This window comes from Erinaceus europaeus, chromosome 21 (assembly GCF_950295315.1).
Source record: "Erinaceus europaeus chromosome 21, mEriEur2.1, whole genome shotgun sequence".
Classification (NCBI taxonomy): Eukaryota; Metazoa; Chordata; class Mammalia; order Eulipotyphla; family Erinaceidae; genus Erinaceus; species Erinaceus europaeus.
In genome coordinates, this window is record NC_080182.1 from 5,559,461 (window position 1) to 5,584,439 (window position 24,979).

Sequence of the window (24,979 nt, forward strand, 5' to 3'; positions counted from 1 at the left end):
CCCCGGCCCCCACCTGCAGTGGGAAAGCTTTGCCAGTGGCGCAGCAGGGCTGCAGATGTCTCTCTGTCACCTTTCCTCTCTATCTCCCCCTCCCCTCTCGATTTCTGATGGACTCTATCCAACAAATAACTAAAAAGAAAGAAAAGAGAAATGGAGAGTAGTGGCATCCTGTAGGAGTGAAGAAACTCTGGGAGCAAAAACCAAAAAAACTGCTGTTTGGATTTCCAAATGTAATGCCCTGGGCAGCTCCCCAGATGGTTATTTTCCTTATTTGTTTGTCTTTAACGATTTATTTTTGTTCAGAAGGAGAGATGTCACTAGCGCATAAGTCGGGCCTAGGCAGCGCTAGATGGGCTGCACCGGCCCTCATGTCCCAGGCCCGCTGGCGTCCTGGAGTCCCCCGTCCCCCGACCCTCCCCACCTCGGGGGCATGTGGCCCAGCCGCGCAGCCGGGAGCCCGCAGGCGGGCGGGGCTGCAGCCGGCGCCGCGCGGGTTAAGGGGTGCGGGAAGGCGGGGCGGGGCGCCGGGAAGGCGGGAGCGTCCAGGCGGCGGCCGAGGCCCGGGCTCCGGCGGGCGGGCGGGCGGGCGGGCGGAAGCGCCGCCTCCGCCAAACAAAGGCTGCAGGCGGGAGCGCGGCGCGGGCCGCGATGGAGGCGCCCCCGGGGAGGGGCCCGCGCGCGCGGTCCGGGGCGCCTCCCGAGCCCGCGCGGACCATGGAGGAGCTGCAGACCCGCCTGCAGGAGACCCTGGCGGAGCTGACCCACCGGGAGCTGAGCAACTTCCGCCACCTCCTCAAGACGGTGGACGAGGAGCCGCGGGTGAGCCCGCTGCAGCTGGAGCTGGCGGGCGGCAGCGCGGCGGGGCTGGCTCGGCTGCTGGCCCAGCACTACTACCTGCCCGCCGCGCCGCGCGTGCTCGCCCAGGTGCTGCGCCGCCTGCCCCGCGCCGACCTGCTGCAGCGCTGGCAGAGCCCCTCCGCCGGGGACCGCGCGGGTGAGCGGGGCCGGGGTCTCCGCGGACCCGGCTGCGGGGGTGCAGAGGACCTGAGGGCTGGCCTTTTTCTGAAGTTTGAATGTTTGATTTATTATTGGATAGAGACAGAGAAATGAGGAGGGGGGGCATTGAGAGGGAGAGAAACAGAGAGACATCTGCAACCCTGCTTCACCATTGCAAAGGACCAGGGGCTTGAACCCGGATCCTTCCTTGCGAACGATAATGGGAGCACTTAGCCGGGGCGCCATCGTCTGGCCCCTGTTATTTCTCTCTTTCTTTCTTTCTTTGTTAGGTAGAGACAGCCAGAAATCCAGAAGGAAGGGGGAGGTAGAGAGGGAGAGAGACACCTGCAGCCCTGCTTCACTACTCACAAAGCTTTCCCCCTTCAGGTGGGGGATGGGGGTTCGAACCTGGTTCCTTGTGCATTGTAACATGTGCACTCAGCCAGGTGCACCAACACGGCTCCCCCTTTCCTCTTGATTTCTGGCTGTCTCTATCAAATAAATAAAGATAATAATAATAATAATAATATTACAGTGATCCGGGAGGTGGCGCAGTGGCTAAGGCACTAGATTCTCAAGCATGAGGTTCTGAGTTCAGTCCCCAGCAGCACATGTGCCAGAGTGATGTCTGGTTCTTTCTCTCTCTTCTATTTTTCTCATTAATAAATGAATTAAAAAAAATTACAGAGAGAGACACCTGCAGTTGTGCTTCGCCACCTGCAAAGCTTTCCTCTTGCATGTGGGGACTGGACGTTTGAACCCTGGTCCTTGCGCATTGTAACGTGTGCGCTCTACCAGGTGCGCCATCACCCAGCCCACATGAGGGCTGGTCTTGACTGCAGGTATGTATGGAGGGGTGGGGGGGGTGGCATGTAGCAACAGGAGTGCTGCTCACCCCCAACCTAGCCCTAGCGGGCAGATGGAGGAAGGTGGGAGTCCCCGGGGCTGGATAGTCACTTCCCAGGTGTAGACTCCCAGTGGATCAGGGTCTACCAGCTCATTTGGGGTGAGCTTAGATGTTGTTTTTTTTAATATTTTACGTAAAGGATGGGATGGAGAGAGGGAGAGACACCTGCAGCCCTGCTTCACCACCTGTGAGACTTCCCTTCTTTCCCCTCCGCTCTTGCAGGTGGGGACCAGGGGCTTGAACTCAGATCCTTGTGCACTGTAGTGTAATGTGTGCACTCAGTCAGTTGTGCCACCATCCAGTCTCAGGGGTGAGCTCAGAAATCAGATAGATAGATTCAAGAGGCCTGAGATGTGCTTTTAACTGAGTAACGTGCCCCCCCCCCCCCAAGTGATTATGGTGGGGGAGGTTTTCAGGTCTGAGGACAAGCACTGGGTTAGAATTCCCCAGCCCACATCCGCACGGGTGTTCTGAGAGGGTGGACCCTCTTCTTGCTCACTGCTAGGCTGGTTGCTAACAGTCGGGGGAGGTGTCTGGCTTGTGATGGGAAAACTAGTAAGTAACAGGTTGAGTGAGGGCTGTTAAGGTTCAGCTTCATGAGTATGTGTGTACACAGTGTGCGTATGGAGGAAGCACAGCCTTGAGGCTGACACTACAATGTACTGCTGGTGGGTGATCTCTGCCCTCAGCGTGCTTATGGTCTGGGAGAGTGTAGGAATAGGTTGCTGTGGCCGGCCTGCCCTTCCTTTGCTGCACCTGCAGGGTATTTATCGCCTGTCCCTGGGGCCTTTGTTGGTTTCTCACATTTTGGTTATCTCTCTTGACCTTGAGGAAGTGTCCTGTACCACTCCTCACCTCCCCTCAGTCATTCAAACAGTATGTTGACTATACAGTGTGGATACCCACTACTTCTTTGAGTCTGATGAACTGAATTCTACCAAGTTGTACTAAATAAAAAGGATAAAATAAGTCCAGTTCCTTGATGTCATTCCTTTCTTGATGGCTTGGTCTCCTTCAGAAAGTGAATGTAATGTACAAGAATGGCAAATAATACCTGCTCTGTTCATCTCTGCCTTAAGAGCTTTCTGCCCCAGTACCTGACTGGGGCCTGCTAGAATTCTCTCTCTCTCTCTCTTTTATTTTTTAAAATCATCTTTATTTATTGGATAGAGACAGCCAGATATTGGGAGGGTAGGGGGAGACAGAGACACCTGCAGCCCTGCTTTACCGATCGTTAAGATTTCCTGCTGCAGGTGGGAACCAAGGTGCTCAAACCTGGGCCCTTGTGCACTGTAACATGTGAGCTCTACCTGGTGTGCCACACCTGGCCCCTGGAATTCTCTTTAATTTTCCAGCCTTGTGGATTTTAAGTGGTGGTGGTAGTGGTGGCAGTGTGTTCATAACTTAAGGCAACAATTTTAAAATGAGATTGAAGTCCTCTGAATCCAAATACCTGATAATGGAAGTCTTTGGGAGAAATTTTCAGTTAATGAGTAATAGCAGTGACAGCAGATCTTGATAAAAATGAAATTAAAAAAGTAATGCTTCCCCCCCCTCTTTTCTTTTCATGAAAATTAATTCAGTGATTCCAAGAAAGATTCTAAAGAGAAGCCATGACTGTGTGGACTCTGAATTGGTAAATATCTTGACTCTTAACATGAATCCTTCCTACGAGTTAGTAAAGATACTATTTAGTCACCACTTGGACTTTTCTTTTGGTGTTGCTCCCCTGGGGACTGTCTGTAGCCTCACCTAGTCAGATCTGATGCTTTATGTTTTAAGAGTAAATGCTGGTACTAGCCAGTCAAAACCACTTTGCATGCATTCACCAAGGGAGGTAGCAACTGCTGTTATCTCCAGTTTATAAAACAAGGAAGTTGTGGTCCGGGAGGTGGAACAGTGTATTAAGGCATTGGACTCTCAAGCATGAGGTCCTGTGTTCAGTTCCTGGCAGCACACGTACTGGAGTGATGTCTGGTTCTTTCTCTTTCTCCCCATCTATCTTTCTCATTAATAATAATTTAAAAAAGGGGGTCGGGCGGTGGCGCAGCGGGTTAAGCGCACGTGGCGCAAAGCGCAGGGACCGGCATAAGGATCCCGGTTCGAGCCCCCGGCTCCCCACCTGCAGGAGAGTCGCTTCCCAGGCGGTGAAGCAGGTCTGCAGGTGTCTATCTTTCTCTCCCCTTCTCTGTCTTCCCCTCCTCTCTCCATTTCTCTCTGTCCTATTCAATAACGAATTGCGTCAACAAGGGCAATAATAATAACCACAACGAAGCTACAACAAGGGCAACAAAAGGGGGGGGAAATGGCCTCCAGGAGCGGTGGATTCATGGTGCAGGCACCGAGCCCAGCAATCACCCTGGAGGGGAAATAATAATAATAATAATAATAATAATGAAAGAACGAAATAAGGAAGTTGAGGAAGTGACGATCAAAAGACTGGTATGCTCTTGAGTAGTCATATAAATTGCTGGCTGCAGAATGGTTTTTTTATTTTTTATTTTCTAAGCTTATTTTGGACATTTTCAACATGGTAGAGCAGAATAGGAAGTGGACTCTGCCAAACTCCAGCCTGTTGGGCTCATCAGCCTGCTCCATCACTAAGCACTGTGTGGCCAGTCTTTTTGCCATGTGTGCTTAAGCCGCTGCACTACCACCCAGCTCCCGTGGCCAGTCTTTTTAATTTCTTTATTCCCAGTTTACTATTTGTCAAATTATTTTATCTCATTTTTATCTTAGTTTTAAAAAGCTTTTATTTACGGGGCCAGGCAGTGGCACACCTGGTTAAGTGCACACATTACAGTGCATGAGGACCCAAGTTCAAGGCCCTGGTCCCCACCTGTAAGGGGAAAGCTTCATGAGTGGTGAAGCAGGGCTGCAGGTCTCTCTCTCTGTCTCTCTCTCTGTCTCTCTCTCTCTCTTTTATTTGCTCCAGGGTTATTGCTGGGGCTCAATGCATCATGAATCCACTGCTTCTGGTGCGGTTATTATTGTTGTTGATATCGGTCATTGTTGGATAGGACAGAGAGAAATGGAGAGAGGAGGGGAAGACAGATACTTGCAGACCTGCCCTGTGAAGTGGCTCCCCTGCAGGTGGGGAGCCGGGGGGGCTCGAACCGGGTTTCTTCCGCGGGTCCCTGCTCTTTGCGCCACGTGCACTTCACCCGCTGCGCCACCACCCAAACCCCCCCTTTTTTTTTTTTTTTAACCAGAGCACTCCTCAGGTCTGGCTTATGATAGTGCAGGAGACCGAGCCTGGGACTTTGCAGCCTCAGACATAAGCGTCAGTTTGCATAACCATTATGCTACCTGCCCCCGCCCTCCAATAATATATTTTTTAAAGTCTTTATTTATTTTGGAGAGGAATGAAGAAATGGAGAAGGAAGGTGGGGTGGAGAGAGAGAGAGAAATGCTTGTAGCACGTCACTGCCTGTGAAGCTTCCCCATGCAGATGGAGCCGGGGGCTTGACCCAGGGCTTTGTGCACTGTGATGCGGGCACTTAGCCAGGTGCACCCCCACCCAGCCCCTTTTATCTCATTTTTATTTATTTTGCTTATGAGGTGCTGGGATAAGTCACTTTATTGGGAGGGGATGGTGATTTCCAAAGCTGTTGCCACAGGTGTATCATTTCTCCACTGCTGCTTTCATTTTATTTATTTATTTATTTATTTATTTTAAAAGATTTTATTTATTTATTCATGAGAAATGATAAGAGAGAGAGAGAGAGAGAGAAAGAACCAGACATCACTCTGGGACATGTGCTGCGGGGTATTGGACTCGGGACCTCATGCTTGAGCGTCCAAAGCCTTATCCACTGCGCCACCTCCCGGACCACGTCATTTTATTTACTTTTCAAATATTTTATTTGAGGGGGGGCCAGAATGGTTCTGCGAAGAGCCCATCTTGCCTAAGGCAGCTGGGGTCCCAGGTTCAATCCTGAGCACCATCATAAGCCAGAGCTGAGCAGTGCTGTGGTAACAAACCAACCAACCAAACAAAGTCATTTTTAAAAAATATTTATTTATTCGTTGTTGGATAGGACAGAGAGAAATGGAGAGAGGAGGGGAAGACAGAGAGGGGGAGAGACAGACAGACACCTGCAGACCTGCTTCACCGCCTGGGAAGCGACTCCCCTGCAGGTGGGGAGCCGGGGGCTCGAACCGGGATCCTTCCGCCGGTCCTTGTGCTTTGCGCCATGTGCGTTTAACCCGCTGCGCTACCGCCGGTCCCCAAACAAAGTCATTTTTATATGACTTGTGAGAAGCAGAGTATCACTCTGATTTGCTGATGCTGGGGCTTGAAGGCGGGAATTCCTGCTTCCAAGTCCAGCTGTCTGACTAGACCGCTGTGTGTGCGGTTTCTTCTCTCCTCATAATAGGTATTGACACCCCCCCCCCCAGCTGCTTGTCATCTTCCTCCACCTGAAGGCACTGAGTCCTCAACCCCCTTTCAGCCCCTTGCTCTCCCCCCGACCCCATCCTTGGATCTACTGCAATAGACCACAGCTAATTAAAAGTGTCACCATGTCTTTTCCCTTTCTTCTTCTTCTTTTTTTTTTTTGAAGAATTTATTTTTTAAAATATTTATTTATTTATTTTCCGTTTGTTGCCCTCGGTTTTTTTTATTGTTGTTGTAGTTATTTTTTAAAATATTTATTCCCTTTTGTTGCCCTTGTTTTATTGTTGTAGTTATTGTTGTTGTTATTGATGTCGTTGTTGTTGGATAGAACAGAGAGAAATGGAGAGAGGAGGGGAAGACAGAGAGGGAGAGAGACAGACACCTGCAGGCCTGCTTCACCATCTGTGAAGGGACTCCCCTGCAGGTGGTGAGCTGGGGGCTCTAACCGGGATCCTTACCCTGATCCTTGCGCTTTGCGCCACCTGGATTTAACCCGCTGCGCTACAGTCCAACTCCCAGAATTTATTTATTTATTCATGAGAAAGATAAGAGAAAGAACCAGACATCACTCTGGTACATGTGCTGCTGGGGATTGAACTCAGGACCTCACGCTTGAGAGTCCAATGCTTTATCCACTGCGCCACCTCCCGGACCACTCTCTCTTTCTTTTTCTTCTTCATCTTCTTATTTTTAAAATTGTTATCTTTACTGGATAGAGATAGCCAGAAACTGAGAGGGAACTGGGAGATAGAGAGAGAGAAAGAGAGACACCTGTAACACTGCTTCACCACTCTCAAAAGGTTCCCCCCCACAGGTGGGGAGCCTGGGACTTGAACTTGGATCCTTGTGTGGGTCCTTGCCATATGTGCTTCACCCACTGCGCTATTGCCCACCCCCCACCCCCTTTATTTCTTTGAGAGCAAGAGATGAGAGTCTAAATCCTGCTCAGTTCTGGCTTATGGTGGTTCTGGAGATACGACCTGGGCAAATCCTGTGCTCTAGTCATTATTTAAAACAGAGCCACATATCATCAATTTTTTCATCTATCTATACTTTCATGTATATCTCTAAGACTTTAAAAATTGTATGAATGAAAAAGGTGAGAAGGACTGGCGAAACAGCGTAATGCTTCTGAAAAGACTTTGATGCCTGGTGATGGTGCATCTGCTTAAGCACGCACATAACAAGAAGACTCTCATTCCTGAGGTGCTCACGTCCCAGGCTCAGTTCCCTCCACCATGGTGAGCCAGAGCTGAGCAGTGCTCTGCTAAAAGAAAACAGCCAAGTAACTGAAAATAGAAAAAGCAAAGTAGGTATTTGACTTCCAAAGTCTGATTTGGTTGAAAACACTGTCCCTCGGCTCTCCTTGCAAACAGGACTATTACGACCTGAGTGGCAGGCGGAAAGCTTTCCTCATGTGTGTGAAGAAGAACAGGCCCGGAGCTCACCGTGACATCACGCTGATGAAGGAGTGGCTTGGCCAGTGCCAGTTTGAACAGACATCTTGCATTGATCCTGAGAAGATGGTAATACAGTAATAACTAACATGAAAACAGTGTAATTTTGCTTTTTAAACCTGCCTTATTTGTACAGGGGGATTGAACCTGGGACTTCGGAGCCTCAAGCATGAGAGTCTCTTTGCATGACCATTACAGCTGCGTACTGCCAGCCCACCCTAAATATATATATGTATATATATATTTAATTTATTTCTTTATTGGGGAATTAATGTTTTACATTCAACAGTAAATACAAATAGTTTGTACATGCATAACATTCCCCAGTTTCCCATTTAACAATACAACCCCCTCTATGTCATTTATCATCCTTCATGGACCTGTATTCTCTCCACCCACCCACCCACCCCAGAGTCTTTTACTTTGGTGCAATACGCCAATTCCATTTCAGGTTCTACTTGTGTTTTCTTTTCTGATCTTGTTTTTCAACTTCTGCCTGAGAGTGAGATCATCCCATAATCATCCTTCTGTTTCTGACTTATTTCATAAATATATATATTTTACAATATTTATTTATTCCCTTTTGTTGCCCTTGCTTTATTGTTGTCGTTGTTGGATAGGACAAAGAGAAATGGGGACAGGAGGGGAAGACAGAGAGGGGGAGAGAAAGACACCTACAAACCGCTTCACTGCCTGTGAAGTGACTCCCCTGCAGGTAGGGAGCTGGAGGCTCGAACCGGGATCCTTATGCCACTCCTTGCGCGCTTAACCTGCTGCGCTACTGCCCGACTCCCCAAATATATATATGTTTAAAAAGAAGGTCTGTGGACTGAGGAGACAGTATAATGGATATTCAAAAAGATTTTCACGAGAGTCGGCGGTAGCGTGGAGGGTTAAGCGCACGTGGCACAAAGCAAGGACAAGCATAAGGATCCCGGTTCGAGTCCCTGGTTCCCCACCTGCAGGGGAGTCGCTTTACAGGTGATGAAGCAGGTCTGCAGGTGTCTGTCTTTCTCTTGCCCTCTCTGCCTTCCCCTCCTCTCTCCATTTCTCTCTGTCCTACCCAACGATGACGACATCAATAACAACAATGATAACTACAATAATAAAACAACAAGGGCAACAAAAGGGAATAAATAAATAAATATTGAAAAAAAATTGATTTTCGTGCCTGAGGTTCCAAAGTCTCAGGGTCAGTCCTTGGCACCACCCTGGCAGTGTTCTCCTCTGTATTTCACTCATTAAAAATAAATAAGGGGCCTGGGAGGTAGCGCAGCAGGTTAGGCGCACATGGCACAAAGCGCAAGGACTGGAGTAAGGATCCCGGTTTGAGCCCCCCGGCTCCTAAGCTGCAGGGGAGTCACTTCACAGGCGGTGAAGCAGGTCTACAGGTGTCTTTTCCTCCCCCTCCCTGTCTTCCCCTCCCCTCTCGATTTCTCTCTGTCCTATCAACAACAACGACAGGACAGCAGTAACAACAATAAGAGTAACAAAAGAGAAAACATATCCTCCAGGAGCAGTGGATTTCACCGAGCCCCAATAACCCTGGAGGCAAAAAGTAAATAAATAAATAAATATGGGCCAGGTGGTAGTGCATCTGATTAAGCGCAAACATTACAGTGCACAAGGACCCAGATTCAAGCCCCTTGGCCCCACCTGCAGGGGGAAAGCTTCATGAGTGGTGAAGCAAGGCTGCAAGTGTCTCTCTGTCTCTCTCCCTATTTCCCTCTCCCCTCTGAACTTCTCTGTCTCTATCCAATAATAAATAAATAAAATATTTTTTAAATAAATATTTCAAAGGGAAGCTGCGCGGTAGCGCAGCAGGTTAAGCTCACATGCCGCAAAGCACAAGAGCTGGCGTAAGGATCCCGGTTCAAGGCCCAGCTCCCACCTGCAGGGAGTCGCCTCAACAAAAGGTGAAACAGGTCTTTCTCTCCCCCTCTCTGTTTCCCCTCTTCTCTCGATTTTTCTCTGTCCTATCCAAAACAACAGCTATGACAACAATAACAATAGCAACAACAAGGGCAACAAAAAAGGGAAAAATGGCCTCCTGGAGCAGTGAATTCATGGTGAAGGCCCCAGCGCCCCAGCAATAACCCTGGAGGCAAAATAACAACAACAACAATAATAATAAGTAATTTAAAAAAATTTTATTATCTTTATTTATTGGATAGAGACAGCCAGAAATCAAGAGGGAAGAGGGTGATAGGGAGATAGACAGAGAGACATCTGCAGCCCTACTTCACCACTTGTGAAGTTCTCCCCCTGCAGGTGGGGGCTGGGGGCTGGAACCCGGGTCCTTGTGCATTGTAATATGTGCGCTCAACCAGGTGTGCCACCAGTTGGCCCCAATAAATATTTAAAAGTAAACAAATAGAGTCCAGCTCCTTATTCACTGCATCGCCTTCCAGGTTGCAACAAATTTCAATTTTATTGTTATTTCTAAATAACACCTTCCTTCTCTTATACCTAGTTTTTATCAGAATCTCCTCTGTACTGCATGATTTTTAATCTAGTCCTTTTCTGTCATCTAACTGATTTTGCCATATTCTGCCATATCCCAAGGAGCAGGAAGTGACCTCTTTCTCTACATCTTGTCATTATGGTGGGTTTTTTTTTTTTTTTTTTTTGCCTCCAGGGTTATTGTTGGGGCTGGGTGCCTGCACTACAAATCCCCTGCTCCTGGAGGCCATCCCCCCACCCCTGTTGTTGCTCTTGTTGTTTATCATCGTCATTGTTATTATTGTTCTTGTTGTTGTCATTGTTGGATAGTACAGGGAGAAATCAACAAGAGGAGGGGGGAAGTCAAAGAGGGGGAGAGAAAGACAGACACCTGCAGACCTGTTTCACCTCTTGTGAAGCGACCCCCCTGCAGGTGGGGAGTCGGGGGCTAGAACCAGGATCCTTATGCTGGTCCTTGCACTTTGCGCTACGTGTCCTTAACCCGCTGCGCTATTGCTTGACCCCCAATTTTAATTTTTTTTTTATTTATTAAATGCAAACAGAAATTGAGAGGAAGGAGGAGATAGTGTGTCTAGACAGACTCTGCATCCCTGCTTCACCACTTGTGAAGCTTTCCCCCTGCAGGTGGGGACCAGGGACTGGAACCTGCATCCTTGCACACTATAATGTGAGCGCTTAACCAGGTGTACCACCGCCTGGCCCCTGTCATTATGTATTTGTAAATACTTACTCATCTTAGTGTCAAGAATATTTCTCTCTTTTTTTTTTGTTTTCTCAATTATTAACTTGGTTGAACATCTTTTGACTTTTTTCATTTAAATCTATCTCCCTTCTCCACTATATTGTCCTTTTTTTTTTTTTTCCTTTACTGGGGGATTAATGTTTTACAGTCGACAGTAAATGCAATAGTTTATACATGCATAGCATTTTTCAGTCTTCTACATAACAGTACAACCCCCACTAAGGCCTCTGTCTAGATCGTCCTTTTTTTAGTTTAGAATATTGATTCAATCAGAGGTAGAAGAATAATGATAGGGATGGGAGCACCAGGACCCAGTGCCTAGAATGCTGACCTGAAAACATGAGGCCCTGTGCTCCTCCCTCCCACCCCATGTGCTAAGTGATCTAGTTTCTCCTGTCTTTTCCTCTCTTACATTAACAAAGAAGCCTTTTTTTAAAAAAAAAAAATTATTTATTGCCTTTTGTTGTCCTTGTTGTTTGATTGTTGTTGTGGTTACTATTACTGTTGTTATTGATGTCATCATTGTTGGATAGGACAGAGAGAAATGGAAAGAGGAGAGGAAGACAGAGAGGGGAAGAGAAAGACAGACACCTGCAGACCTGCTTTACTCACTGTAAGCCTGTGAAGCGACTCCCCTGCAGGTGGCAAAGAAACTTTTTTATTTAAAGATTTTTTTTAATGTTTATTTATTTTCCCTTTGGTTACCCTTGTTGCTTTTTATTGTTGTTGTTGTTGTAGTTATTTTTGTTGTTATTGATGTCATCGTTGTTGGATAGGACAGAGAGAAATCGAAAGAGGAGGGGAAGACAGGAGGAAAGAAAGACAGACCTAGTCATATTACTTGTAAATAATTTTTGGCTCTTTCCTTCCTTCATTCTTTTTTTTTTTTTTTTTTTTTTTGAATAGGACAGAGAGAAATGGAGAGAGATGGGGAAGACAGAGAGGAGGAGAGAAAGATAGACACCTGCAGACCTGTTTCACCCCTTGTGAGTCGACCCCCTGCAGGTAGGGAGCCAGGGGGCTTGAACTGGCATCCTTAGGCCGGTCCTTGTGCTTTGGGCCACGTGCGCTTAATCTCATGCTCAGGAGTCCAGTGCTTTATCCACTGCACCACCTCCCGGGTCACTAAATTTTCTTTTTCTACAGGAGTTCCTCGAGCAGATAACATTATTTCGTGATGGACTAAATGAAATTAAAGAAGAAATTGGCTGTTGCCTCATTATTCTGATGTCCCATGGAGAGAAAGGCTTCATTAAATCAAAAGATGGTGACAAAATCAGCCTGGAAGACATCTTTGAAATGTTCAACAATAAAAACTGCCCAGCACTTCAGGAGAAGCCAAAGATCTTTATAATCCAAGCTTGCAGAGGAGGTAAAGGAAGGTCTTTCTGCAAAACTCAGTTTATAGGGAATTCTCATACTGATGGCTGAGTAAAATAAGGGGGCTGGGTGGTGGTGCACCCAGCTAAGTGCGCATAGTACTAAGTGCAAGGGCCTACATAAGGATCCGGGTTCAAGCTCCCACTCTCCACCTGCGGTGACACACACACATACACACTTTACAAGCCCTGAAGCAGGTCTATAGGTGTCTTTCTCTCTCTCTCTCTCTCTCTCTCTACCTCCTCTCTCAGTTTCTCTCTATCCTGTCCAATAAGATGGAAAAAATGAACACCCATAGCAGTGGATTTGTAGTGCTGGTACCGAGCCCCAGTGATAACTCTGGAGGCAAAATACAAATAAAAATAATTATATGCTTATTGACTATATTGGGAGACCCTTCGCTCTTGGTACTAGTTGTAGCAATGCAGGGCACTGAACTGGGAGGAGAGGATGAGGTAAAAAGTTACCTGGGATAGAGTAATAACTTAGCAAGTTGGGCGGTAGCGCAGTGGGTTAAGCGCACGTGGCACGAAGTGTAAGGACCAGCATAAGGATTCCAGCCCCTGACTCCCCACCTGTGGGGGCTCACTTCATAGTCAGTGAAGCAGGTCTGCAGGTGTCTGTCTTTCTCTCCCCCTCTCTGTGTTTCCCTCCTTTCTCCATTTCTCTCTGTCCTAACAACAACGACATCAGTAACAACAACAATAATAACTACAAGAACAATAAAACAACAAGGGCAACAAAGGGGAAAATAAATATAAAAATTTTTTTAAAAAAATAATTAACTTAGGCTGAAGAAGGATCCAAGTTGTGGGGAAACTTTAAAACATGTTTGAGAACCACAAATTCTGACAAGTATGCAATTTATTTTTTTACTTTTATTTTTTTACATTTATTTATTTTCCCTTTTGTTGCCATGGTTTTATTGTTGTTATTGATGTCATTATTACTGATATCGTCGTATCATAGGACAGAGAGGACAGAGAGAAATGGAGAGAGGAGGGGAAGATAGAGAAGGGGAGAGAAAGAGACACCTGCAGACCTGCTTCACCGCCTGTGAAGTGACTCCCCTGCTGGTGGGGAGCTGGGGGCTCGAATCAGGAATCTTACACCTGTCTTTGCGCTTTGCCACCTGCGCTTAACCCACTGCGCTACCGCCCGACTCCCCAGTATGCAATTTCTAAGGCACTTTCCACACTCAAATAATTCAAATGTGACTTTGGGACTAATGCCTGACTTATATAGCTTTTGTAGATGTTGCTTTCTTGTGATACGAAGTTGTTAATTATTATATTTTTTTAAATATTTATTTATTCCCTTTTGTTGCCCTTGTTTTATTGTTGTTGTTGTTGTTATTGATGTCGTCGTTGTTGGATAGGAGAGAGAGAAATCAAGAGAGGAGAGGAGACAGAAAAGGGGAGAGAAAGACAGACACCTGCAGACCTGCTTCACCACTTGTGAAGTGACTCCCCTGCAGGTGGGGAGACGGGGGCTCGAACCGGGATCCTTACGCCGGTCCTGTGCTTTGCGCCACGTGTGTTTAACCCACTGTGCTACCGCCCGACTCCCACGAAGTTAATTATTATGAATGGTGTGTTTATGTCGATGATGTCTCATCGTAATTCATACTTTTATTCCTCCAAAAATAGAGAGAAGAGATAATGGTGTGGAAACAGATGATGAGCCCATGGATTCTGATGACATATCAGAAAAAAAGAGGCTGCCCACATTCAGTGATTATTTCATCATTTACCCCACCCAGGCAGGTAAGGGTAGTCATCAGTCGATGACGGTTTTCAAGGAATGAGATTATTTAGAAACTTAAATTACAAATTGATGTGTATAAGGAGAAATATTTATTAACCCATTCATCTCCCCTCAAAAACTGTTCTTGGACAGGGGTAGATAGCATAATGACTATGCAAAGAGACTCTCATGCCTGAGGCTCCAAAGTCCCAGGTTCAATCCCCTGCACCACCATAAGCCAGAGCTGTGCAGTGCTCTGAGGTTACTTTCTCTCTCTGTCTGTCTGTCTGTCTCTCTCTCTCTCTTTCTCTCTGCATCTCTCTCAAAAATAAAATAAAAATAAAATATTAAAAAAAACAACTCATCAAAATATTTTTTTTTTAAAAAAGTTGTTCTTACTCTCAAGAGGAAGCAGGCTGACATCTTATTATCCATTTTGACCAGGAAGACATCAACCTCTTAGCAATGTAACCGATAATAAATAAGATCACCGGTTCTTCTATGGAAAAGATTCTGACCTATACTTATTGTGTTTGAGAACTTCACTATTTTTGGAGCCAAGTGTTGGCACCCCTGGTTGAGCCACATGTTACAATGTCAGATTCAAGCCCCCAGTCCCTAGATGTTGGGGGAAGCTTCATAAGCAGTGAAATAGTGCTACAGGTCTCTCTTTCTCTCTCACTCTCTCTCTGTCTCCCTCCTGTCTCAATTTCTCTGTCTCCAAAATAAATAAATTATTATTTATTTTATTTTATTTTATTTTTGAGAGAAATAGAGAGAGAGAGAGACACAGAAATACCAGAGCACTGCTCAGCTCTGGCTTATGGTGTTGTGGGGGATTGAACCTGGGATTTAGGAGCCTCAGGCATGAGAGCCTTTTTGCATAACCATTATGCTATCTCCCCTGCCCCAAAAATAAATAAATTATTAAAAACAAAAACAAACATCAACAAAAACACCTGCCAGAGGAAATCCTCATGAATGGTGAAGCAGAACTGCTGGTATCTGTCTCTCTTCTCTTTATCTCCTTTCCCTCTCAATTTCTCTCTGTCCTATCAAATAAGATAAGTACAGTTTAAAAAAAAGGGGGGGTGGGCAGGCAGTGGTGCACTGGGTTAAACATACATGTTACCATGTGCAAGGACCTGGCTTCAAGCCCCAGCTCCCTACCTGCAAAGGGGTCGATTCATGAGTGGTTTAGCATGTCTCAGGTGTCTGTCTCCTCCCCTCTCAATTTCTCTCTGTCCAATCCAATACAAAATAGAAAGAAGGAAAAAAATAATAAAAATACAAGGAAAAAATGGCCACTGGGAGTAGTGGGGGAAAAAAATTAAAAAGCGCTTCAAAATTATTTGTCTCTAGAAAGTGTTCTTTCTTTTTTTTTAAAATTTTTTATTAATATTTATTTATTCCTTTTTGTTGCCCTTGTTGTTTTATTGTTGTAGTTATTATTGTTGTTGTTATTAATGCTGTCGTTGTTGGATAGGACAGAGAGACATGGAGAGAGGAGGGGAAGAGAAAGATAGACAGCTGCAGACCTGCTTCACTGCCTGTGAAGCGACTCCCCTGCAGGTGGGGAGCCGGGGGCTCAAACCGGGATCCTTATGCCGGTCCTTGCACTTTGCGCCACCTGTGCTTAACCCGCTGCACCACTGCCTGACTCCCGAAAGTGTTCTTTCTTTGTGTGAAATGGGACTGATACGATGCACTTCTGTCTCTGGGATGTTATATAAGTTATGTAATGTAGTATGCTTATGGTAACATGTACCGAATGCAAAAAATTGACTGATTTCTATAAATGTATTTTGCTCATGAAATTGGCATTGATATTAATAACAGTAAGTCAAAGTCTCGGGGCTGGGCAGTGGAACATAAATGCTGTAATGCACAAGGAACCCAGTTCAAGCCTCCAGTCCCCACCTGGCATTGATATTAATAACAGTAAGTCAAAGTCTCGGGGCTGGGCAGTGGAACATAAATGCTGTAATGCACAAGGAACCCAGTTCAAGCCTCCAGTCCCCACCTGGCATTGATATTAATAACAGTAAGTCAAAGTCTCGGGGCTGGGCAGTGGAACATAAATGCTGTAATGCACAAGGAACCCAGTTCAAGCCTCCAGTCCCCACCTGGCATTGATATTAATAACAGTAAGTCAAAGTCTCGGGGCTGGGCAGTGGAACATAAATGCTGTAATGCACAAGGAACCCAGTTCAAGCCTCCAGTCCCCACCTGCAGGTCTCTTCCATCCATCCCCTCCCCCTCCTTTTCTTCTTTTTGGCCACTGGGGTCTGGTGCCTACACCATGAATCCATTGCTTCCAGCAGCTTTCTTTCTTTTTCTTTCTTTCTTCCTTTGCTTGGACAGAAATTGAGAGGGGAGGGTGAGATAGAGAGGGAAAAAGACAGAACACCTGCAGCCTTGCTTCACTACTTGTGAAGCCGCCCCTTTGCAGATGGGGACCAGGGCCTCAAACCTGGGTCCCTGCGCACTGTAACGTGTACTCAACCAGGTCTGCCACCAGACCCCTTATTGATTGATTGATTGATTTTACCAGAACATTGCTAAATTCTGGTTTCTGGTGGTAATAGAAGTCTGAAAACTGCTTGCTCTTTTGGGTCCAGAGTATTTTAAAATTTAACTAATGGGAAATAGTTCCAGGAGTCAAAGTTTTGAAGAATCCAGAGTAATTTCCATCTGGATGTACTTAGAGCATTTAGCTTAAAGTATTCTATATATCAAATTAAGCAGTAAATAAACAAGCGGTAAATGTGGTGTAATGGTGATGACGTGTACATGCAGGCGTGATCATTCGGTGTTGGCTGTACTCCCCACAGCCTTTTTCTAGGATTTAACTTTGGGTAAAAGAACAAGTTAGCTGAGCCGGTCAACAAGCAGGATAGTGTGATGCTTTGCCACGTGTGTGACCTAGTCTCAAGCCCGACCCCCAGCTGAAGGAAGGCACTGAAGGAAGCTTTGCTGCTGGCGTCTTTTTCACTCTTTCTCTTTCTGACTCTCTGAACCAGACAAGACAATTCAGTCACAAATGGAGGGAAGTGGAGGGCATGTCTTTGTTTTCCCTTTGCAGATCATGTCGCATTACGTCACCCCCGCAATGGCTCTGTGATGATTGAGGCGATGAATGACGTTTTCAACCAGTATGGGAATAAGTGGCATATTGCCGACTTTTTCACTAAAGTAAGTAAACTCCAAGTGAGCCTGTAAAGTTACCACACTTGATACTCTCATGGGAATCTTCACTTGAGCCCTGAAGAACTGACAGATGCTGACCAATTACTTGAGGACCATGTAAACTTGAGATCCTGAGTGGCCTTCAGGTAACGGGGCTGAGCCAGATGTGGAAGCAAACTGATGGTGATACTCTCTAGGTAATATGAGTTGGTTAGAGAAGTATCCTCTTACCTTGGGGGCTGCATACCAAGACCACCAGTGGGTGCCTACTGTCCTAGCTAGTACTGAGCACATATGTACTCTGCTTTTTGCCCATATATATAAACCAAAAATGAAAGCTATCTTTAGAAATTAAGGATAGAGGGGGCTGGACAGTAGCGCAGCAGGTTAAGCGCACCTGGTGAAAAGTGCAAGGACCGGCTCAAGGATCCCAGTTCGAGCCCCCGGTTCGAGCCGCCTGCAGGGTGTCGCCTCACAAGCAATGAAGCAGGTCTGCAGGTGTTTATCTTTCTCTCCCTTTCTTTGTCTTCCCCTCCTCTCTTGATTTCTCTCTGTCCTAGCCAAAAACAATGACAGCAATAATAACAACAATTATAAACAACAAGGGCAACTAAAGGGAAAAAATAGCCTCCAGGAGCAGTGGATTCGTAGTGCAGGCACCAAACCCCAGCAATAACCCTGGAGGAAAAAAAATAAAGAAAAAAAAGAAAAGAAAAAACAAATTAAGGCTAGTAAGAGATTAACAACAATAACTAAGAAAAACTATTACAAAACACTATAATAAAACTTATTATTAATATGATCTTTCTAACTTAATATATGTAGTATCTTTGGACCGTGACTGACCACAGGTAACTGAAACTGTAGAAAGCAGAACCACAGATAGAGGAACTGCTGTGTTAGGTGAGCTTTGAAGATCTTGCCTGCTCTGTAATCCTGCCATTGCAGGCATCTTTCACCCACTTATACATAAGACAGATAGTAGGAGAGAGAAAGAGAGAGAGAGATACCAGACATCACTCTGGTATATGTGCTGCTGGGAATTGAACTCGGGACCTCATGCTTGAGAGCCCAGTGCTTTATCCACTGTGCCACCTCCTGGACCACTGCTTGTTTTTCTTTATTGCTTTCATGTGGTGCCATGGATTAGACTCAGCTTCTCTCCCTAAGGCAGGTGCTTTACCACTGAGCCCTCTCCTGGGCACTGAACAGAGTTTCTTGTGAGCAGCTCAGAGTAGGTAATAACGAAGACAAACTGAATCATCTGTGAACAGAAATTCATTTAGCTAATGCTAACTGAAAAACTGCATTGCTGACCAAGCAAGGTTCAGTAAGTTTGGTGAAGCAAGTTTCATATTAAAAGCACTTTCTGGGGGGGGTTGGGTGGTAGTGCAGCAGTCCCAGTTCCGGCTCCCCACCTGCAGGAGAGTCACTTCACAAGCAGTGAAGCAGGTCTGCAGGTGTCTGTCTTTCTCTCCCCCTCTCTGTTTTCCCCTCTTCTCTCCATTTCACTCTGTCCTTTGCAACAACAACGACATCAATAACAACAACAATAATAACCACAACAAGGATAAAACAATAGGGGCAACAAAAGGAAAAAAGATAGCCTCCAGGAGCAGTGGATTCCAGGGTGCAGGCACTGAGCCCCAGCAATAACCCTGGAGGCAAAAAAAAAAGCACTGACAGGGAAAAAGTCTCCATATGAGCTTTTAAATTTTTTTTTATTTATAAAAAGGAAACATTGGCAAAGCCATAGGATAAGAGAGGTACAACTTCGCACAATTTCCACCATCAGACCTCCGTATCCCATCCCCTCCCCTGATAGCTTTCCTGTTCTTTAACCCTCTGGGAGTATGGACCCAAGATCATTGTGGGATGCAGAAGAAGGTGGGAGGACTGGCTTCTATAATTCCTTCCCTGCTGAACATGGGCGTTGACAGGTTGATACATACTCCCAGCCTGTCTCTCTCTTTCCCTAGTGGGGAAGGGCTCTGGGAAAGGGAGCTCCAAGGCACATTGGTGATTGGTGGGGTTGTCTGTCCAGGGAAGTCTGGTCATATCCTGCTAGCAACTGGGAACCTGGTGGCTGAAAAGAGAGTTAACATACAAAGCCAAACAAATTGTTGACCAATCTGTTGTTAAAATTCGGGCGGCTCTTGTTGGCCGGGTTGCTTCACGGGCGGGTAACAGAGACGACCAGAGACATACGGCTGGGCAGGGAAGCTGTATTTCTTTATTCAGGATCAACGATTTATAAACTAAACCAAACTAATCACCAAACAGAACTCTGCTGTCTCTTTGCGGAGGCGCAAGCACTCTCTCTTACTCTGGAACTCAGGAACCCTCTCGGGGTTCTTTTTGGGCGGGGCCAAGCAGGCCGCGAAATTAGCAGGACTAAGCCAATCCTCTTGGCAGGGGAGCGCTAGAACAACCCAATGTAAAGCATACAACACCAATCATGGACCTAAAGGCTGGAATAGTGCAGATGAAGTGTTGGGGGGATAGCTAGAGGCATATTTTAATTATATTTTGTATATAGCTAGTAGGCATATTTTTGTAGATAGCTAGTAGGCATATTTTAGTTATATTTCAAAGGGCCTGTAGCTGTACTAGTTTTTTTTGTTTGTTTGTTTGTTTGGTTTTTTGCCTGAGCCTGAAATCTGATATGCAGGTGGATCCAAGATATTGTCTGGGGAGATGATGTCATGGCTGGGATATACGACTTTTTAAAAAATGGATATTTTTATTTATTTATTATTGGATAGAGACAGAGAAGTTGAGAGGGAAGGAGGAGCTATCGAGAGGGAAAGAGACAGAGAAACACCTACAGCCCTGCTCACCACTTGTGAAGCTTTCCCCCTGCAGGTGGGGACCAGGAGCTTGAACCTGGATCCTTGCACACTGTAATTAATGTGTGCTTTTAACCAGGTCACCACTGCCTGGCCTGCCTTTAATTAATTAATTAATTAACTAATTAAAATTTTGCTTTTTTTTTCCCCCTTTTGTTGCCCTTGTTTTATTGTTGTAGTTGTTGATGCCGTCATTATTGGATAGGACAGGGAGAAATGGAGAGAGGAGGGGAAGACAGAGAGGGGGAGAGAAAGATAGACACCTGCAGACTTGCTTCACCACCTGTGAAGCGACTGCCCTACAGGTGGGGAGCTGGGGGCTGGAACTGGGATCCTTACGCCAGTCCTTGCACTTTGCACCATGTGCGCTTAATCCACTGCGCTGCTGCCCGACCCCCATTTGTTAATTATCTTATCAGTGTACTGCTCAGTTCTGGCTTACGGGGGTTCAGGGGACTGAAACTGAGACTTTGGAACCTCAAGCATGAGTCTCTTTGCATAACTGCTATGCTGTCTATTCCTCATCCTGCAGGTGTGCCTTTTTAATATTAAGGGCTCTGACAAGTTGTTGAAGTAGCTGATAACATATGTAGGGACAACAAATTCAGGAACTGTAGACCTCTAGATAGACCTGAGCATAACACAGTCCAGCTCTTCATTTTACCGTGAGTTACCACGGCCCAGGAAGAGTTCATCTTTTGTCTGGCATGGCCCAGGAAGTAGCACTCTGGATAAAGCAGCGGACTCTCAAGCTTGAGGTCCCTAGTTAGAGCCCCAACATGGCTTGTGCCAGTGATGCTCTGGCTTGCTCTCCTCTTACTCTCTCACTAAATAAGTAACCACATGCTTACAAAAATATTTTGGTGGTTCAGGAGGTGACTCAGTGGATAAAGCATTGTACTCTAAAGCATGAGGTCCTGAGTTTGATCCCAGGCAGTACATGTTCCAGAGTGATGTCTGGTTCTTTTTCTCTCTCCTTCTGTCTTTCTCATTAATAAATAAAACATTAAAAAAAAAAAAAAAGAACATTTTGTCTGACATGATCTAGGAGGTGTTGAGATGTGATTTTGAGGCTCTCGTTCTTCTCATCCCACAGTGATTTTTGTTCCAGGCACTTGATGGGCTGTTTCTTAGACTGAGGCTTACATGGTCTTTCTTATGGGCTTGTTGAATTCTCTTTCTCTGGGAAAGAGTATCTGTTTCTCTGGGGAAATTACTAAAATGTTTTCCCTAAGGGCTTTACATTCTTCTATGGCTCATGATTTTATCTTCCAGGTGAACAACAGAGTGGTCCACACTGATTTTCATCTGGGCGAGGATCCAATCAAAGTATCACTTGTCATGGAGTCAACTTTAACTAAGTTTGTGTACTTCTGACATCCGGAAGATGAAAATAATGGACTTCCTGAAGAGCTGTGAGGAGTTGTAGCGTTGTCCCAACAGTTATCTTTAGGCTTTATTTCTGTTACCACTTGTATTTCTCTAAATCATTTTGTATATATGTTATTATTATTTTTTTCTAAGACTTAACAAGGCTTACGGGACACTTATCTGTAAGTTTATTATTATTTTTTTTGTAAGTTTACTTTTAGGTTGTTTTCTGAAAATGTTTTTCATGAATTGTTACCAGAATGTATAAGTACAGTTTCATATATATATATATATATATATATATATATATATATATATATATATTTGTATATTGTTTTTGCCATGTTCTTCTCTTGCTGGTACCCCACCCTCTCCCACTCTGTTTGGTGCTGGCATAAAGCCTCATGTTCCTTGGCTTAGTATCAAGAACTGCCTTTTTGTACTCTTGTTCTGCTTCACCTCACTTCCCCATATGTTATTGTCCGCAGCCAGACCACTGTCCTTTTTGACTCAGTAGGCCACCTGAAAGCCTTGCCCAAGTCTTTGCTTATACTTGTGCCCCATGTACCTTCATGCTTTCACCTTCCACCTGTTCTCCAACTTCTTCCTCGCTGCCCTAGGACCTTTGTATTACTGGTTTCTCTGCCAGAAACACTACTCCACCACATGCCAACATTCTCCCCTCCCTCCCTTCCTCCCTCCCTCCCTCCCTCTGTTCCTTCCACAGGAAAGCTTCCTTTCACACCTCTCTGCTATCATTGCTCAGAGACCCAGTGATTTCCTTCTGTAGCACTCAGCGCTCCTGTCCTGGTAGTTTACTCTCTTTCCAGTTTAGGAATAAGCTCCGATAGACAGAGGCCATGTGTCCTGTTTATTGCTGTAGTCCCAGTGCAGCCTGTGCCTTAAGACACAGAAGCCTTGTGCGTGTTTAGTGTAGAGCTATTTCATCCATTCTTCAAGCCCCATTACATTACCTGTGTACATATTTAGTCACTTGCTACTCATCTTCCCCTACTGGATGCTCCACAGCTGCATTAACTCTAGAAGCTGGAAGTTAACCTGTTTCTCTTACATCTCTCTCTTTTCCAACCAGAGCACTGTTCACCTCTGGCTTATGGTGATACTGGTGATTGAACCCGGACCTTTGCTGCCTCAGGCATGAAAGTCTTTTTGCATGGTCATTTTGCTATCTCCTTGCCTCTCTAAAATCTCTTGGTAAAACGTATTCCATTCCATGGTTAATAATCCTTTAACATAACCTCCTCCCCCCCCACCCCCCACCGTCCTACAGAATATACCCAAATTCTCTTAGAAGAATATTCTTTCTTGGTTATTGCTGGGGCTCAGTGCCTGCACCATGAATCTACTGCTCCTGGTGGAGGCCATTTTTTTCCTCTTTTGTTGCCCTTGTTGTAGCCTTGTTGTGGTTATTATTGTTATTGTTGATGTTGTTCGTTGTTGGATAGGACAGAGAAATGGAGAGAGGAGGGGAAGACAGAGAAGGGGAGAGAAAGACACCTGCAGACCTGCTTCACCGCCTGTGAAGCGACACCCCTGCAGGTGGGGAGCTGGGGGCTCGAACCAGGATCCTTAAGAAGAATATTCTAAGTCCTTCTCTGCCAGACCTTAATGTGTACTACCCATGCACTAGGACTGCCCCGGGTCTTGGCCACACCAGATGTGCTCTTCTTTCTCTGCGTCAGGGCGGTGCGATAATGGATGTTGAATGAATGCTCTTGGCAATGTCGTCCCAGTTCCTGCTGTCCTTTCTGACTGAAATCACCCATGTTTCCTCTGTCCCATATAACTTTCAGGGTGCAATTAGGTCTCTGTAGCATGCTTTTAAGTTACATGGAACAGAGGATATATATATATATATATATATATATATATATATCCCACTAGAAAGAAAAGCTGGCTGCATTGTATGCATACCAACATCTTTAGGGTGACAAACTGAGGATTAAGCATGAATTTTCAATGAAGAAATAAATTTTTTTTAAAAAGCATGAATTTTTTTTTTTCCTCCTCCAGGGTTATTGCTGGGCTTGGTGCCTGCACCATGAATCCACCGCTCCTGGAGGCCATTTTTTTTCCCGCTTTTGTTGCCTTTGTTGTAGCTTCGTTGTGGCTATTATTATTGCCCTTGTTGACGCAACTCGTTGTTGGATAGGACAGAGAGAAATGGAGAGAGGAGGGGAAGACAGAGAAGGGGAGAGAAAGACAGACACCTGCAGACCTGCTTCACCGCCTGGGAAGCGACTCCCCTGCAGGTGGGGAGCTGGGGGCTCGAACCGGGATCCTTACACCGGTCCTTGTGCTTTGCGCCACATGCGCTTAACCCTCTGCGCCACCGCCCGACCCCCAAAAAGCATGAATTTTAACTAGTCATACTCTGTAACTTTCTTTGTAACTGGATTGTACTGGGACCTGTTTCCCTATCTGTATAATAAGAGGATCCGGTTGAGCTAACTGAGAACTCATCTGGAGGGCCCAGGCGGTGGCACACCTGGCTAAGTGCATTTTACAATGTGCAAGGACCTGGGTTCAATTCCCAGGCCCCACCTGCAGGGGGAAGCTTCACAAGCAGTGAAGCAGCACTGTATCTTACCTTCTCCCTCTCTATATAACTCCCTCCCCTCTCAACTTCTTTCTGTCCTGTTAAATAAAATAAAGTTAGCGGGGGGAAATAAAAAGACTCATCTGGCTAGACTTCAGTCAGTTTTGACTGAGTGAACTCGCTCACGAATATCCTATAGATGTGACTGTTCCCAAGCCTGGGAATTGATGCTGGCCTTTGCATTAAGACTGTGGAGTCTGTGAAGACACAGTTGTTTGGTGAGAATGCTGTGAAGACTGAGGACCAAATTGATGTAACCCAGAATCTCCACGTCAGGGATAATTGACTTTTTTTTTCTTTAGCTAATTATATGTATTTAATTTTCAACCTGTGCATTGTTATTTGATATGTAACTTTTTTTATAGGGCATTAAAACACCTTGATTAAAAAATAGGTCATGTGAGTCATTCTTCACTTGCATCCTTTAGAATTTCTGGGCACAGAGGCAAATTTCAGGGAGGCCAGCAACAGCTATATTAATAGCTCTTATTGCCTGAGAGAGCTTAAGTTCATTGTTCAGTCAGCCAGTTTGATTCTGGTGAAGCTTGGACCCTAATATAAGAACTAATGTAGGACAGACATAAGGCCAAAAGATTAAGAAGCATATTAGAACAGAATGCTGTCTCAATATGTGGGAGAGAGTGTCTCTGTATCATTTATTAGAGGATTGAGAACTTGTGAGACAAAAAAAAAAAAAAAGCTATCTGAGGGTCCAGGCAGTACCCAGTACAGTGCATGTACCACCATGTGCAAAGACCTTGGTTCGAGCCCCCAGTCCTCACCTGCAGGGCAGGGGACATGTCACCAGTAGTGAAGCAAAGCTGCAGTTGTCACCTTCTCTCCAGCTCTATCTCCCCGTC

General features: G+C 45.6%; 1 protein-coding gene across 1 annotated transcript; it reads left to right on the plus strand.

The window, feature by feature from the left end:
• Window positions 1-648: 648 nt before the first annotated feature.
• Window positions 649-24,512, plus strand: LOC103121146 (caspase-14-like). Its single transcript, XM_007531654.3, has 7 exons — window positions 649-994; window positions 3,487-3,539; window positions 7,679-7,828; window positions 12,111-12,336; window positions 13,994-14,110; window positions 17,176-17,285; window positions 21,404-24,512. The coding sequence occupies exons 1-7, from the start codon at window positions 649-651 to the stop codon at window positions 21,503-21,505; spliced, it is 1,104 nt and encodes a 367-aa protein (XP_007531716.2). The 3' UTR covers window positions 21,506-24,512.
• The last annotated feature ends 467 nt before the right edge of the window (window positions 24,513-24,979 follow it).